At 44.8% G+C, this 14288-nt stretch overlaps 1 protein-coding gene across 3 annotated transcripts in view; it reads right to left on the bottom strand.

The window, feature by feature from the left end:
* LOC140726844 (spermatogenesis-associated protein 13-like) overlaps positions 1-4064 on the bottom strand; it is a 213657-nt gene extending 209593 nt beyond the window's left edge. The window contains exon 1 of one of the 3 annotated variants that reach the window (XM_073043740.1): positions 3977-4064. Coding sequence is in view for 1 of the 3 variants with exons in the window: in XM_073043743.1 (XP_072899844.1) it covers positions 3977-3991 (15 nt within the window). In the remaining 2 variants the exon portion in view is untranslated. Of the gene's footprint in view, positions 1-3869; positions 3957-3976 lie in introns of those variants that run through there. The other 2 variants (XM_073043743.1, XM_073043741.1) reach the window with 2 other exon arrangements.
* Positions 4065-14288: the final 10224 nt, after the last annotated feature.

The raw sequence follows: 14288 nt of genomic DNA on the forward strand, positions 1-14288 counted from the left end.
ATGCCTAGAATTTAACTCAAGACAATAATATAATCTTTAAAGTTGTCTGTCCTTGTTACTTAGGAACTCTAAATTAAATATGAAACTGTTATTACCATCAGCATGTCTTAAGGGTGTACAGAACTTAATAGCTGTAACACCTTGACCTCAAAACCTCCTTGTGCAATTGGATCCTCAATTTCCTCACTTGCAGACTCAAGTCAGTTCAGATTGACAATGTCTTCTCCATAATCTCATCAGCACAGGTGCATCACAAGGCTGTGTGCTTGGTTTCCTGCTCAACTGGCTTTATACTTATGACTGTGAGGCTAAGCACAGCTCCAATGCCGTATTTGAGTTTGCTGATGACACCACTGTCACTGGCCAAATTAAAGGTGGTGACGAGTCAGCATATAGGAGGGAGATTAAAGATCTGGCTGCGAGGTACCACAACAACCTCTCATTCAATGTCTACAAAACCAAGAAGCTGATTCTTGACTTCAGGAGGAGGAAACCAGAGATCCCTGAGCTATGACCTCATCAGGAGACCAAAGGTGGAGACAATCAGTGACTTTAAATTGCTGACCATCGGAGTTATCATTTCAGAAGACCAGGATGTAGGTGCAATTAGGAAGAAAGCACTCAGTGCCTCTACTTCCTTAGAAGTTTGCAAAGACTCCCATTAACATCTAATTTTGACAAACTTCTATAAAGACTAAGAGAACCTTTAGATCAGGAGACAGGGAGGAATTGAAACAGATGCAGAGGGAGCTAAAGAAGATCCAGGTGGCTAAAGAGGAGAGCTGGAGAACAAGCTTGGGCAGAGTAGCAAACAGGAGGTGTGGAGAGGCATGTAGAACATCACTGGCTTCAATCAGCCTAGCTGGAGAGCCTCAGAATGCATTCTTCAATTGATTGACAATTACCCTCCTGTTCACACCCCCCTCAGCACATCAGTCCAGGTGCCAAGACATCCAATGCCGTCAGCACCAATGCTTCCTCTCCTCCCCCTCCAGTTCAACATAGGCTACCACTGTCTAAATCTCCTCCTTGCCCTGCACCTACCATTCACACCTCCACATATGAACTACTATCATCCAGATTTTCACCTCCCCCAGGCCCCACTTTCACCAACTCCCCGCTCACAACAGATTCACCTTCAGTACTGAGCAGGTGAGGACTCTGGCAAAACATAGACATGACAAAGCATTGGGACCGGATGGTGTAAACCCCATTGCCCTGAGGGAATGTGCTGAGCAGCTGTGTGGAGTTCTCCAGTATATTTTCCCAATCGGAGTCTCAGTCTGGAAAGGGTCATGACTGTGCGGAAAACATCATCTGTGGTCCCAGTACCCACGCAGGGCAACCGAAAGAGTTGAATGACTACCATCCACTAAACCTGACCTCACACATCACCAAGACCCCAGAGACGCTAATCCTGGCTCAACTCCAACCCCTGGTCAGATCAGCCCTCTATCCCCTGCAGTTTGCCTACCAGGACCACATTGGAGTCGACAATGCTGTCATCACCTGCTGAACAGAGCCTACTCCCATTTGGATAAGCAGGGAAGCACTGCAAGGATCGTGTTTTTTGATTTCTCAAGGGCCTTCGATACGTACAGCCCTCAATGCTGGGGAAAAAGCTCTGTTCAGTGCAGGTTGGCACTTCCATTGTATCCTAGATAAATGTACCTGACTGGCAGACCACAGTTTGTGCAACTTCAGAGCACTGGGGCCCCACAAGGGACTGTACTGTCTCCTTTCTGTTTACCCTGTATACCTCAGACTTTAAAACAATGAGTCATGTCATCTGTAGAAATTCTCTGATGACTCAGCAATAGTTGGGTGTATAATGGGAGGATGAATACAGGGCCCTGGTGGAGGACTTTAGGAAGACCAAGCCTGTTACTCTGTTACTATTAATGGTGAGGATGTGATTTAGTGAGGACATTCAAGTACCTGGGGGTGCACCAGGATGACAGACTTGAGTGGAGCACCACCACAGAGGCTGTGTACAAGAAGGGCCAGAGTCACCTCGATTTCCTGAGGAGACTGAGGTCCTTTGGAGTATGCAGGCCTCTCCTTCACCTGTTCTACCAGTCTGTTGTTGCCAGTACAGTCTTCAAAGCGGTGGTGTGCTGGGGCAATGGCATCAACATGGGTGATGCTAACAGGCTCAATAAACTGATCAGAAAGGCTGGCTCTGTTATAGGAGTCAAACTGGACACACTGGAGGCTGTGGTAGAACAAAGGACCCTACAGAAAATCCTGGCAATTCTGGACAATGTTTCTCACCCTCTGCTTGCCACCTTGGCTGAACAGAGGAACACCTTTAGTAATAGATTAAGACAACTGACAACTGCACTGTTCCAAAGAGCACCATACAAGGAGGTCATTCTTATTATAGAGCCTAATGGCCGAGGGTGAGTCAACCTATAGCCGGGGAAGTGATTACTCCCTCCTGTTAGACTGTTTGAGGTAACTTTTTTTTATTCTTTCTTACTTCTCTTCAAATATTTGTATATCTGTGCACTTGTAACGCTACTATGACACTGTAATTTCCTTTGGGATCAGTATAGTATCTATATAGATGTGTTGGAGAGTATATTGACTGGTTGTATCAGAGCCTGGTATGGAAACACTAATGGCCTTGAAGGGAGAATCCTACTAAAAGCCCTCCCCTCCATTGAACACATCAACAATGAGCACTGTAGCTATCACAGTAAAGCAGCATCCATCATCAGGGACCCCCACCACCCAGGTCATGCTCTCTTCTCACTGTTGCCATCAGAAAGCTGGTACAGGAGCCTCAGGACTCACACTACCAGGTTCTGGAACAGTTATTACCCCTCAACCTATGAACTCACTTTCAAGGACTCTTCATCTCAAGTTCTCCATATTTATTATTATATTTTCTTTTCTTTGCACATGGATTCCTTGTCCGTCCTGTTGGGTGCAGTCTTCCATTGATCAAATAATGGCTCTTGGATTTACTGAGTATGCCCGCAAGAAAAAGAATCTCAGGCTCGTATATGGTGACATATACGCACTTTGATAATAAATGTACTACGAATTTAACTTTGAAATCACTAAACTGCGTCTATTGCGCACTCGGAAACCAAAACAGCCTCCTGATCTCCCAAGGCTCTAAAATATTATTTACTGCATGATTACCGGCTCATCCTGTAATCAATTAATCTTTCCCCACCCCACCAATTCTATCCGCCCGTCCTCCACCCCACTTCCATTCATCCATTTCCAACCTCTTTCGCCGTTTAAGTATTCGAGCTGAATAGTTCTCAGTAGCCGAAATTTTCCTGCCCGAACCGCTCTACTTTGGTCTCAACCCCCACAATTAGTTTAATTTTGAACTGCCGCCCAATTGTCCAAGATTGCTAACACCGGGTTTTAATCCAGCTTTATAAAATGCAAGCTAATATTGTTGGTACTCGACTTTGTGTGTTGTTTCCATGGCTCCCCGTTTGAACAAAGTGTTCTAACTAAACCCGCGGCAGAACGCCGGTGAATGCTTTTCAAAGTGTGGGTTAATTTTACAACTACACGGAAAACTGTTACTGCTAAGACAACAGATGTTTAGTGCACGATGGACCAAACTATGTCCAAAGTTTTTAAGTCAATGTTGCCGTGACCGTTGGCGAAAACAGCTCTCGAATTCGTTGGTGCCCACGGGTTCAGAGGCGAGATTATCAGGAGTGCGGGACTCAACCCCGGAGCTTCGACATGAACCAACCCAGCCAGCCGTGAAGCGCCCTTCCAACCAGTGTAACCGCCGTTTCGATGGTTACTGCCAGCCACTCGTTGGCGAAAGCCCCGGCGGGCACAGAACAGGCCTCGGACAATCTGTCCATTATCTGACCCAGGTTCCTTACCTCCGCCTCTTTCCTCCCATCCCCATCCGGGCTCCTTTAACCACCTGTTTCTTTCATCGCTCGCTTCCTAACTCGCTCTCTTTCAAAATACAGCTTGTGGAACTTACTTTGGTCCTGTGCATCCCGGGCGGTAGCGGACGTGCCCACCTCCCCCCACTGGTCAGCAACGCTCTCCCCGCCGCACACGCGCTTTATCAAAGGCAACGGCGCAGTGTTCGGCCGGAGCGGCTCCCAGTGGGGGCAGGGTGGAGCCGCGGCTGCCCTCATTTGCATCTTAAAAGGTGAAGAGTTTGCTCTGGGGAGGGAGGGAGGGTTTCTCCTTCAGCACTGCCGATGCTCTCTGTCCCCTCTTCTTGAAACTGTCAGGTGCTTCGTCTCACGTATTCCTTGTGCGGTGGGCAGGTGATAAATACCCGCGGTGTCTTTTAAACACCTTCCTGCGCGAAGGGAACCGTGTTTCCCCGTGGAGTGCGATCATTTTCGTTCACAGAACGGCCAGAAGCGATTTTTTTTCCCCCGCATGAAGAATGCAAAATTGAAACGTGGAAATATTATTCTTTCTACTCCTACTCTCGTTTGATTTCTGTTGGTGTGTTTCCTAAGCAGCCCATACATTCAATCACAATCCGGTTTATTATTACGAGATGGTGGAGGTACAGTGAAAAATTTGCCCTGTATACCACACATGCAGATCATTTCATTACAACAGTGGACTGGAGTAGAACAGTAACTGAGTGCAGAATCAAGTGTTACAATCGCCCAGAGAGTGTTGTGCAGGTAGATAATAAGGTGCAAGTTCATAACAGGTAAAGTGTGACCACCCGTCTCCCAGTGGCCACCATTTTTAATCCACTTTCCATTGTTTATCCATGGCCTCCTCCACTGTCCTGATGAGGCCACACTTAGTTTGGAGGAACAACACCTTATATTCTGTTTGGGTAGCCTCCTACCTGATGACATGAACATTGATTCCTGAATTTCCAGTAATGCCTCCACACCCTCCTTCACCATTCCCCATCCCCTTTTCCCTCTCTCACCATATCTCCTTGCCTGTCTCGCCTCCCTCTGGTGCTCCTCCCCTTTTCTTCCATGGCCTTCAGTTTCTTTCACCAATTTACTTCCCAGCTCTTCACTTCATCCCCTCCCCCTTCAGGTTTCACCTGTCACCTGGTGTTTCTCTCTCCCCTCCCCCCACCTTCCAAATCTACTCCTCAGCTTTTTTTCTCCAGTCTTGCCGAAGGGTTTCGGCCCAAAACGTCAACTCTACTCTTTTCCATAGATGCTGCCTGCCCTGTTGAGTTCCTCCAGCATTTTGTGTGGGTCACTCGGATTTCCAGCATCTGCAGATTTTCTCTTGTTCGTGATTGTGAAGTAAAATCCATTTTCATCGGACTGGGAAAGTGTTTAATAGACTTATAAAAGTGAGCAGAAGCTGTCCTTTACCTGCTTTCGGACTTGTATACAGTATCTTCTGCCCGAATCGGGGGGGGGGGGGTGCTTTCGATTTGTCTTTGAGTTGGTAGGGTCCTTGATTATTCTTACTGCTTTAGCAAGGCAGCAAGAGGGTAGGCAGTATCCATGGAGAGAAGGCTTGTTTCTGTGATGCATTGAACTGTGTCCACAACTCTAATTTCTTGCAGACATGGGCAGAGGAGTTGGCATACCAAGCTGTAATGCATCTAGGTAGGATGCTTGCTATGGTGCATTAGTAAAAGTTGGTGAGGGTCAAAGGGTATCTGCTTAATTTCTTCAGCCTCTCAGGAAGTAGAGTTGCTGGTGAGCTTTCTTGTCATTAGGAACTACACAATGGTAAACCTGCCTTTAGTTGTTGACAAGCTGCCGGGAGGAATTCAAGGGATGAGGTCTACCATCACCTAAAAAGTCAAGACCTCATTGGAAATAGTCGACACGGTTTCATGCTTGGGAAGTCATGTCTGATGCATCTTTTGGAGATTTCTGAACAGGTGGCTAAACAGATAGATGAAAGTAGGGCAGTGAATGTTCTCTTCGTGGACTTTGGTAAGGCCTTTAACAAGGCTCCACATAGCAGGGTGTTCCGGCAGGCTAGTTTTTATGGGATTCAGGGGGGGAGCAGGCGAGGTGGATCCAGAATTGGCTGAATGAAGGGGAGCAGAAGGTGATGGCTGAAGGTTGATTCTCTGACTGGAGGCTGTGATTAGTGGGGAGCCTCGGGGATCAGTGTTGGGACCCCTGTTATTCACGTTTATGATTTTGCTATGAATGTACATGGCATGGTTAGCAGGTTAGCTGATGAATCTAAATTAGGAAATCTTGTTTAATAGTGAAGCAGATTACAACAAATGGCAAAGAGATCTTGATCAATTGGGGAGATCCACTGAGAAATGACAAGTGGATTTCAATTTAGATGAGCATGAGGTGGTGCATTTTGGACATTCAAACCAATGTAGGACTGGTGTAGTGAATGGCAGAACTGACAAATGTTGTGGAACATAGAGACCTGAAAGTACAAGTGTACACTCGTATTCTGAAAGCAATAGACAAGTAGTCAGGGTGTTGAAGAAGGTGTTTAGAATGCTGGCTGTCAACAATTGGAGCATTGAGTTTAGGAGCAGGGACATTATAATACACTTATTTTAGACCATAAGGAAATATAAGAATGTGTGATATCTTTGGATGCAGAGAAGGCCTTTGACAGAGTTGAATGGAATTAACTTTTAACATCCTAATTAGTGTGGCCACACTAATTCATATGTTTTGGACATGTCCGAGCCATGAAAACTTTCGGAAAGATGTATTTCAAACTTTTTCTGTACTCTTCAATGTTAGTTTTAAGCCCAATCCCTTGACTGCCATGTTTGGTATTGTTGAGGATAGTATTACAAAACTGAAGCCATCTAATTTGCGGGTATTGGCCTTTATGTCTCTTATGGCCAGGAGGGCGATCTTGCTCAAGTGGAAGGAGGCTGCCCTGCCCACTCATGTTCAATGGCCATCTGAAGTTATGCTGTGCCTTGATCTAGAGAAGATTCATTGTTCGATTTCCGATTCTAAACATGATTTTCTAATGTTATGGGACCCTTTCTGAGTTATTTTCATAATCTTTGAACTGTTATTGAAGTATGGTTCTGAGCCATCATTATTATAATATATGGTAAGGTTTTTCTTTCTCTTTTATTTTTCACCAACCAGCTCATTAGTGGGGGTAGACTTTTTTAATAAAATACAATCATTCTACTTTATTTCATTTCATAATTCAATCTTTTTTTCCACATGATTGATTTGGGATATGGGATACTGTGATCATATTACTGTGATTTAAATGTAACGTAATTTGTATTACTTGTATCCTTATGAACTTTGTATTTATACCCTTGCAATTTATATAATATTAATAAAAATATTGAAAGAGACCATAAGACATAGTGTAAATTATTCAGCCCATCAAGTCTGTTCTACTATTTGATCATGGCTGATTTACTTTTCCCTCTTAACCCCATTCTCCTGTCTTCTCCCCAAAACCTTTGACACCCTTACCAAACAAGAACCGACCTCCACATTAATTATCCCCAATGAGATGGCCTCCACTCCCATCAAGAATAATGTGGTCACTGTTTCAATGACTATTGTCCAGAGCACTTACATCCACTATGATGAAGTACTCTGATAAGTTGATCATTGAGCATATCAACTCCTGCCTGAGGAGTGACGCAGATCCATTCCATCACAACAGGTCAGCAGCAAATGTCATTTTATTGGCTTCTCAATCTGCTCTGGAACACCTGGACGATGAAGAGGCGTGTGTCAATCCATCACAAGCAGAGCCCTCTCCACCACTGAGCACATTAACCAGGAGCATTGCCATAAAAAAGCATCATCCATCATCAAGAACCCAATCATGCATTCCATTCTCTCTTCTCGCTACTACCATTGGGCGGACAGTACAGAAGCCCTGGGTCCCACACCAGGTTCAGTAACAGATGTTACCTTCAACCATCAGGCTGCTAAACCAGCATAGATAACTTCACTCCCCACAACTAATTTTCTCAGTTTTACATTTTATTTGCACAATTTTATGTATGGATTCTATTGTATTTCCTGTAAATGTCTGCAAGAAAATGAATCTCAAAGAAGTATACGGGAATATATACATACTTTGTTAATAAATTCACTTTACTTTGCACTGATGTCTGTGACAATGAATTCCACAGATCCACCACATTCTGGCTGAAGAAATTTCTCCACACCGCTGTTCTAAAGGTTTATTCTGAGGCATTGCCCTCTGGCCCCAGCCTCTCCTATTACTGAAGACATCCTCTCCACATCTATTCTATCTAGGCCTTTCAATACTCAGTTGGTTTCAGCGAGGTTCCCCCCTCATTCATTTAAGCACCAGAGCCAACTAAATGTTCCTCATTCATTAACCCTCTCATCCCCAGGACCATTCTCATAAACCTCTGAACCTTCTCAAATGCCAGCACATCCTCCCTTAGCAACACACACAGAGTGCAGAAGGAACTCAGCAAGTCAGACAGCATCTATGAAGGTGAATAAACAGTTGATGTTTTGGGCTGAGACCTTCATCAGGAATGGAAAGGAAGGGGGATAAGAAGGTAGGGGAGGGGGAGGGGAAGAAGTACAAACTAGCAGGTGATAGGTGAAACCAGGTGAGGGGAAGGTGAGTGAGGGATGTGATAGGTGACAGAGGTAATGGACTCAAAAAGAAGGAATCTATAAGAGAGGACTGTAGACCATGAAAGAAAGGGAAAGGAAAGTTGAATTGAAGTGGGTGGCTATTGGGAGATTTGCCATCAGGTTGGAGGCTACCCAGACAGAATAGGAGGTGATGCTTCTCCAGTCTGAGTGTGGCTTCATCACGGCAGCAGCAGAATACACGGACACTCATGTCGGAATGTGAATGAGAAATCTCATTGAAATGGGTGGCCACCAGCAAGTTATAAATTGGGCCTAAAACTGTTTACAATACTCCAAATGTAGTTTGGCAAATACCTTTTAAAGGCTGAGTATTACATCCTTGCTTTTATATTCTAGTCCTCTGAAAGTGAATGCTAACATTCCATTTGGCTTCCTTACTACCAACTCAACCTACAACGTAACATTTGAGGAATCCTAGAGTAGGTCTTCCAAGTCCCTTTTGCAACTCTGATTTCTGAATTTTCTCCCCATTTAGAAAATAGTCTACACATTTATTCCTTCCAGCAAAGTGCATGACCATGATCATATATCTCACTATGCTGTATTCCATCTGCCACTTTTTTGTCCATTCTCCCAACCTGTGCAAGTCCTTCTGCAGACTCCCTGCTTCCTCAACACTACCCACCCCGAACTAATTTTAGTATCGTTTGCAAACTTGGCCTCAAAGCCACAGGTTCTGTCGTCCAGATCATTAACATATAGGGTGAAAAGTAGTATAACCAACACCAACAACCCCTGCAGAACATCATTAGTCACCATCAGCCAACTAGAAAAGGCCCCTTTGTTTCAACCCTTTGTCTTCTGCCAATCGGCTAATCTTCTATCCATGCAAATACTGTTCCTGTAATACCATTTACTCCTATTTTGTTTAGTAGGCACATAGCACCTTCTCAAAGGCCTTTTGAAAATCCAAGTACACAACACCAACTAATTTTCCTTTGTCTATTCTGCTTGTTACTTCCTCAAGGAATTCAAAAAATAGTTTTCAAATAAGATCTCCCCTCTTGGAAATTATGTGACTTGAGCCTATTTTATCATGTGCTTTCAAATACCCCAAAGCCTCATCCTGAATAACGGACTCTAAAATCTTACCAACTACTGATGTCAAGTTAATTGAGCCTAAATCTTCCTGCCTTTTGCCTCCTTCCCTTCTTAAAGAGTGAAGTGACATTTATTATTGTCCAGTTCTCTGGAATTATTCCTGATTCTAGCAATTCTTGAAAGATCACTGTTGGTGCCTTTATTACCTATCAGTTACCTTTTTCTAAAGGCCAGGTTATAGTCTATCTAGTCCAAAAGACTTATTCACCTTCAAACTTTTTAAGTTTCCTAAGCACCTTCTCTTTATAATGACTACATTCACTTTTTCTCCCTGACTCTGGCACTTTGCCAATGTCCTCCACTGTGAAAGCTCAACTAAAATACTTTATTATTTATCTGCCATTTCTTTGTGCCCCATTATTACTTCTCTAGCATAGTTTTCCTGCAGTCCAATGTGCACTCTTGCCTCTTTTACTTCTTTTCTATCCAAAAAAGCTTTTGATATCCTCTTATATTATTGGCTAGTTTTTCTTAAAATTTCATCTTTTCTCCTGTTACTGTTTTGTTTAGTTTCTTTCTATTGGTTCTTAAAAGCTTCCCAACCCTCTAACTTCCTGCGATATTTTATGCCCTCTCTTTTGCTTTTATGCAGTCTTTGACTTCCATTGTCAGCCACAGTTGCCTCATCCTCCCTTTAGAACAGGGGTGTCAAACTCATTTTAGGTCACGGGCCGGATTGAGCAAAATGCAGCTTCATGCGGGCCGGATCAGTCGGACGCGTGCGAACGCAGCTTTCGTTGCCTCCGTTTTTTCAGCCTGCTCTCATGTGTCTCAGTCTCTGCTATAACTACAAAGTGTTTCACTTTACAAATTCCGTTTCTTATGAAGAAGACTGCCGAGCAAGACTGCCAAATAAACTAAAAACCCTGAAAACCTGGTACCTGAATAAACTCAGCATTAGCCATATCATACGCCATAGGCGTTTCGATTACTGGGGCCAGCTTTAATAGTAATTAGATATTATCTCGCGGGCCAAAGATAATTCCACCACGGGCCGGATTTGGCCCGCGGACCTTGAGTTTGACATATATGCTTTAGAATGTACTTCTTTGAGTTGAAATGATCCAGCATCTTCCAAATTCCTCCCAGAAATTCCTGCCATTGCTACGATACCATCCATCACCTTTCAATCAATTTTGGCCAGCTCCTTTCTCATGCCTCTATAGTTACTTTTATTCAATTATAATACTGATTCATCTAATTTTAGCTTCTCCATCTCAAAGTGCAGGGTGAATCCTATCATGATCATTGTAGAATGATGACTGACTCCAAAGGTTTCCTTTGCCATAACCTCCCTAATCAAATCTGATTCATTGCACAATACCAAATCCAGAATTGCTTTTCCCCAAGCTGCTCTAACAAGCCATCATGTCAGCATTCCACAAATTCCTTCCCTTGGGATCTAGTGCCAACCTGAATTTCCCAGTTTACTTCATATTGAAGTGTTCCATGACCATGTTATTGCCTTCTGATACTATGTCACTTCTTGCTAAGTTGTTGGTATCACATACTGTTTTGATCACCCTGTTGTAGGAAAGCTGTTGTCAAGATAGAGAGGGTATTGAAGAGATTTACGAGATCATTGGCTCAACTAGAGGGACGGAGTTATAGGAGACATTGACCACACTGAATCAATTTTCCCTGGAGTGTAGGAGAATGAAGGGTATGAATAATATGAACAGTCATAGTCCTTAGGAGTCCAAAACTAGAGGGCATGGATAGAAGATACAAGGGGAATAATTTTAAAGATCTGCGAGGTACTTTACACAGAGGATGGTAAGTACCTGGAATGAGCTGCCAGAGGAAATGGTCAAAGTGGGTACAATTGTAACATTTAAGAGGCATTTGGGTAGGTACGTGGATAGAAGAAACTTGGAGAGTTATGGACCAAACATGGGTAACTGGGACTAGCAGAGAGAATGCTGTGGTTGCATGGACTAGTTGGGTGAAAAGGCCTGTTTCTATGCTGTATTCCTCTGTGACATCAATGTGGTTGGACCAAGATAGATGATGTTTACTCCTCGGAACCTGAAGCTCTCAACGCTCCCAACCTCAATAGCATTGATGTAAATAGGAGCATGTGCACCGCCTCCTCTCTTCCTGAAGTTAACGGCCAGTTCTTTTGTTTTGCTGACGTTGAAAGAAAGGTTGTTGTCATGACACCATGCTTCTAGATAGATATGTAGATAGATTCAACTTTATTGTCATTGTGCCGAGTACAGATACAAAGCCAAATGAAATGCAATTAGCATCTAACCAGAAATGCAAAGAATAGTGTTATTTACAAAATAACTGTGAATAAAAAGTAAGTGCTACAGCACACAAATATAAAAGTACTGAGACAGTACAATATGGGTGCAATACTGCTTAGCGCTGTGATGTGAGGCTCAGCAGGGTCACAGCCTCAGGGAAGAAGCTCTTCCTGTGCCTGCTGGTGCGGGAGCAGAGGCTCCTGTAGCACCTACCGGATGGGAGGAGAGTAAAAAGTCCATGGTTAGGGTGAGATGCACCCTTGATAATGCTTTTCGCCCTGCCCAGGCAGCGTTTATGGTAGATGTTCTCAATGGTGGGCAATTGAGTGCCAATAATCCGCTGGGCAGTTTTCACCACATGCCAGAGTGCTTTGCGGTCCAATACGGGACAATTGCCATACCACACTGAGGTGTAGTTGGTGAGTATGCTCTCAATGGTACAGTGGTAAAAGTCCGTCAGTATCCTGGGACAGAGGTGAGCTTTCCTGATGCTCCACAGGAAATAAAGGTGCTGTTGCGCCTTTTTGATCAGGATGGAGGAGTTCAGGGACCAGGTGAGATCCTCGGAAATGTGGACACCAAGGAATTTGAAGCTTGATACACGCTTCACTACAGCTCTATTGATGTAGATGGGGATGTGAATGTGGCTCCTAGCATGCCTGAAGTTCACAATGATCTCCTTGGTCTTCTGGGTGTTAAGGGCCAGGTTGTTGTCGGCACACCACGCGACCAGGTGCTGGACCTCGTCCGTGTAGGCCATCTCGTCATCTCCTCTGATCAGGCCACCTACCATGGCATCATCTGCAAACTTGATTATGGAGTTAGAACCATTTAGAGGAATGCAGTCATAGGTGAAAAGGGAGTACAGAAGAGGGCTTAGCACACAGCCTTGAGGCACACCGGTGCTCAGGGTGAGAGTGGAGGAGGAGAGGTTGTCTAACTTAACAGATTGGGGTCTGTTAGTCAGAAAGTCCAAGGTCCAATTGCAGAGGGATGAGCTGATACCAAGCTGGTGAAGTTTGGCGATTAGCTTGGAGGGGGTCACAGTATTGAATGCCGATCTAAAGTCAATGAACAGCATTCTGATGTTAGAGTTGAAGCTGTCCAGGTGGGTCAGGGCAGAGTGAAGTGCTGTGGAGATGACGTCCTCTGTTGACCTGTTGGTGCGAAAGGCAAATTGATGGGGGTCCAGGGTAGTGGGCAGACAGGATTTCAGATGTGATAGAACCGGTCTCTCAAAGCACTTTGCAATGATGGGGGTGAGTGCAACTGGGCAGAAGTCATTCAGGCCCGTGGCAGTGGAATGCTTCGGCACTGGCACGATGGTGGCGATCTTGAAGCTTCTGGGGACAACTGCCTGGGCCAGGGACAGATTGAAAATGTCCGTGAAGACCCCGGCCAACTGCCCTGCACAGACTCTGAGCACATGGCCAGATATTCCATCTGGACCAGCTGCCTTCCGTACATTCACCCTGCTCAGGGTGAAAACCCCGGCCAACTGCCCTGCACAGACTCTGAGCACACGGCCAGGTATTCCATCCGGACCAGCTGCCTTCCGTACATTCATCCTGCTCAGGGTGGCACAAACATCGGAGGTGGAAAGTGAGAGAGGTGGTTCACCAGGTGGGAGATCCGCTTTGAGGGTGACCTCCTTGTTGTCTCGGTCAAAGTGAGCGTAGAAGTAATTGAGCTCATCAGGGAGGGAAGCAGAGCTGGAAGGGGGCACAGTACTAGGTGACACTTTTTACCTCCTTCCTGTAATGCAACTCATCAACTCCATTTATGGTAGTATCATTTGCTAATTTGTGGATGGAGTTAGAGCAGAATATGACCACACAGTTGTAAGTGTACATTGAGCAGAGTAGGGAGCTGAGGTTACACCCTTGTGTGGTGCCAGTGTTGAGAATAATCATGGCAAAGGTGTTGTTGCCTGTCCTTACTGGTTGTGGTCTATTGGTTAGGATGCCAAGGATCCAGCTGTAAATGGAGGCTTTGAGTCCAGTCCGGATGGCTGAATTAATCTCTTGGTATCCCTGATGGATTTACAGAAGTCGTGTCACAATTTCTTGTAAAGGTCGGGGTCACTGATTTGAACACCGCAGTCCTAGATGTCAGTAGGGAGTGGATCTCCCAGCTGATCCATGGTTTCCTGCTTGGGAGCACCTGTGCTGTACACTTTGGTACACAGTCCTCAACACACTTGCTGATAAGGTCAATGACAGTGATGACGTACTTATCTAGGCTGGCTGCTGAGTCTTTGAACATTGACCAGTCTACTGACTCAAAGCTTGTTTACCAGAGGACATGGCTTTAAGGTAAGGGGTGGGAAGTTCAAGGGGGATATTAGAGGAAGGTTTTTTAGTCAGAGAGT

The sequence above is a fragment of the Hemitrygon akajei genome, chromosome 4 (genome assembly GCF_048418815.1).
Source record: "Hemitrygon akajei chromosome 4, sHemAka1.3, whole genome shotgun sequence".
Taxonomy (NCBI): Eukaryota; Metazoa; Chordata; class Chondrichthyes; order Myliobatiformes; family Dasyatidae; genus Hemitrygon; species Hemitrygon akajei.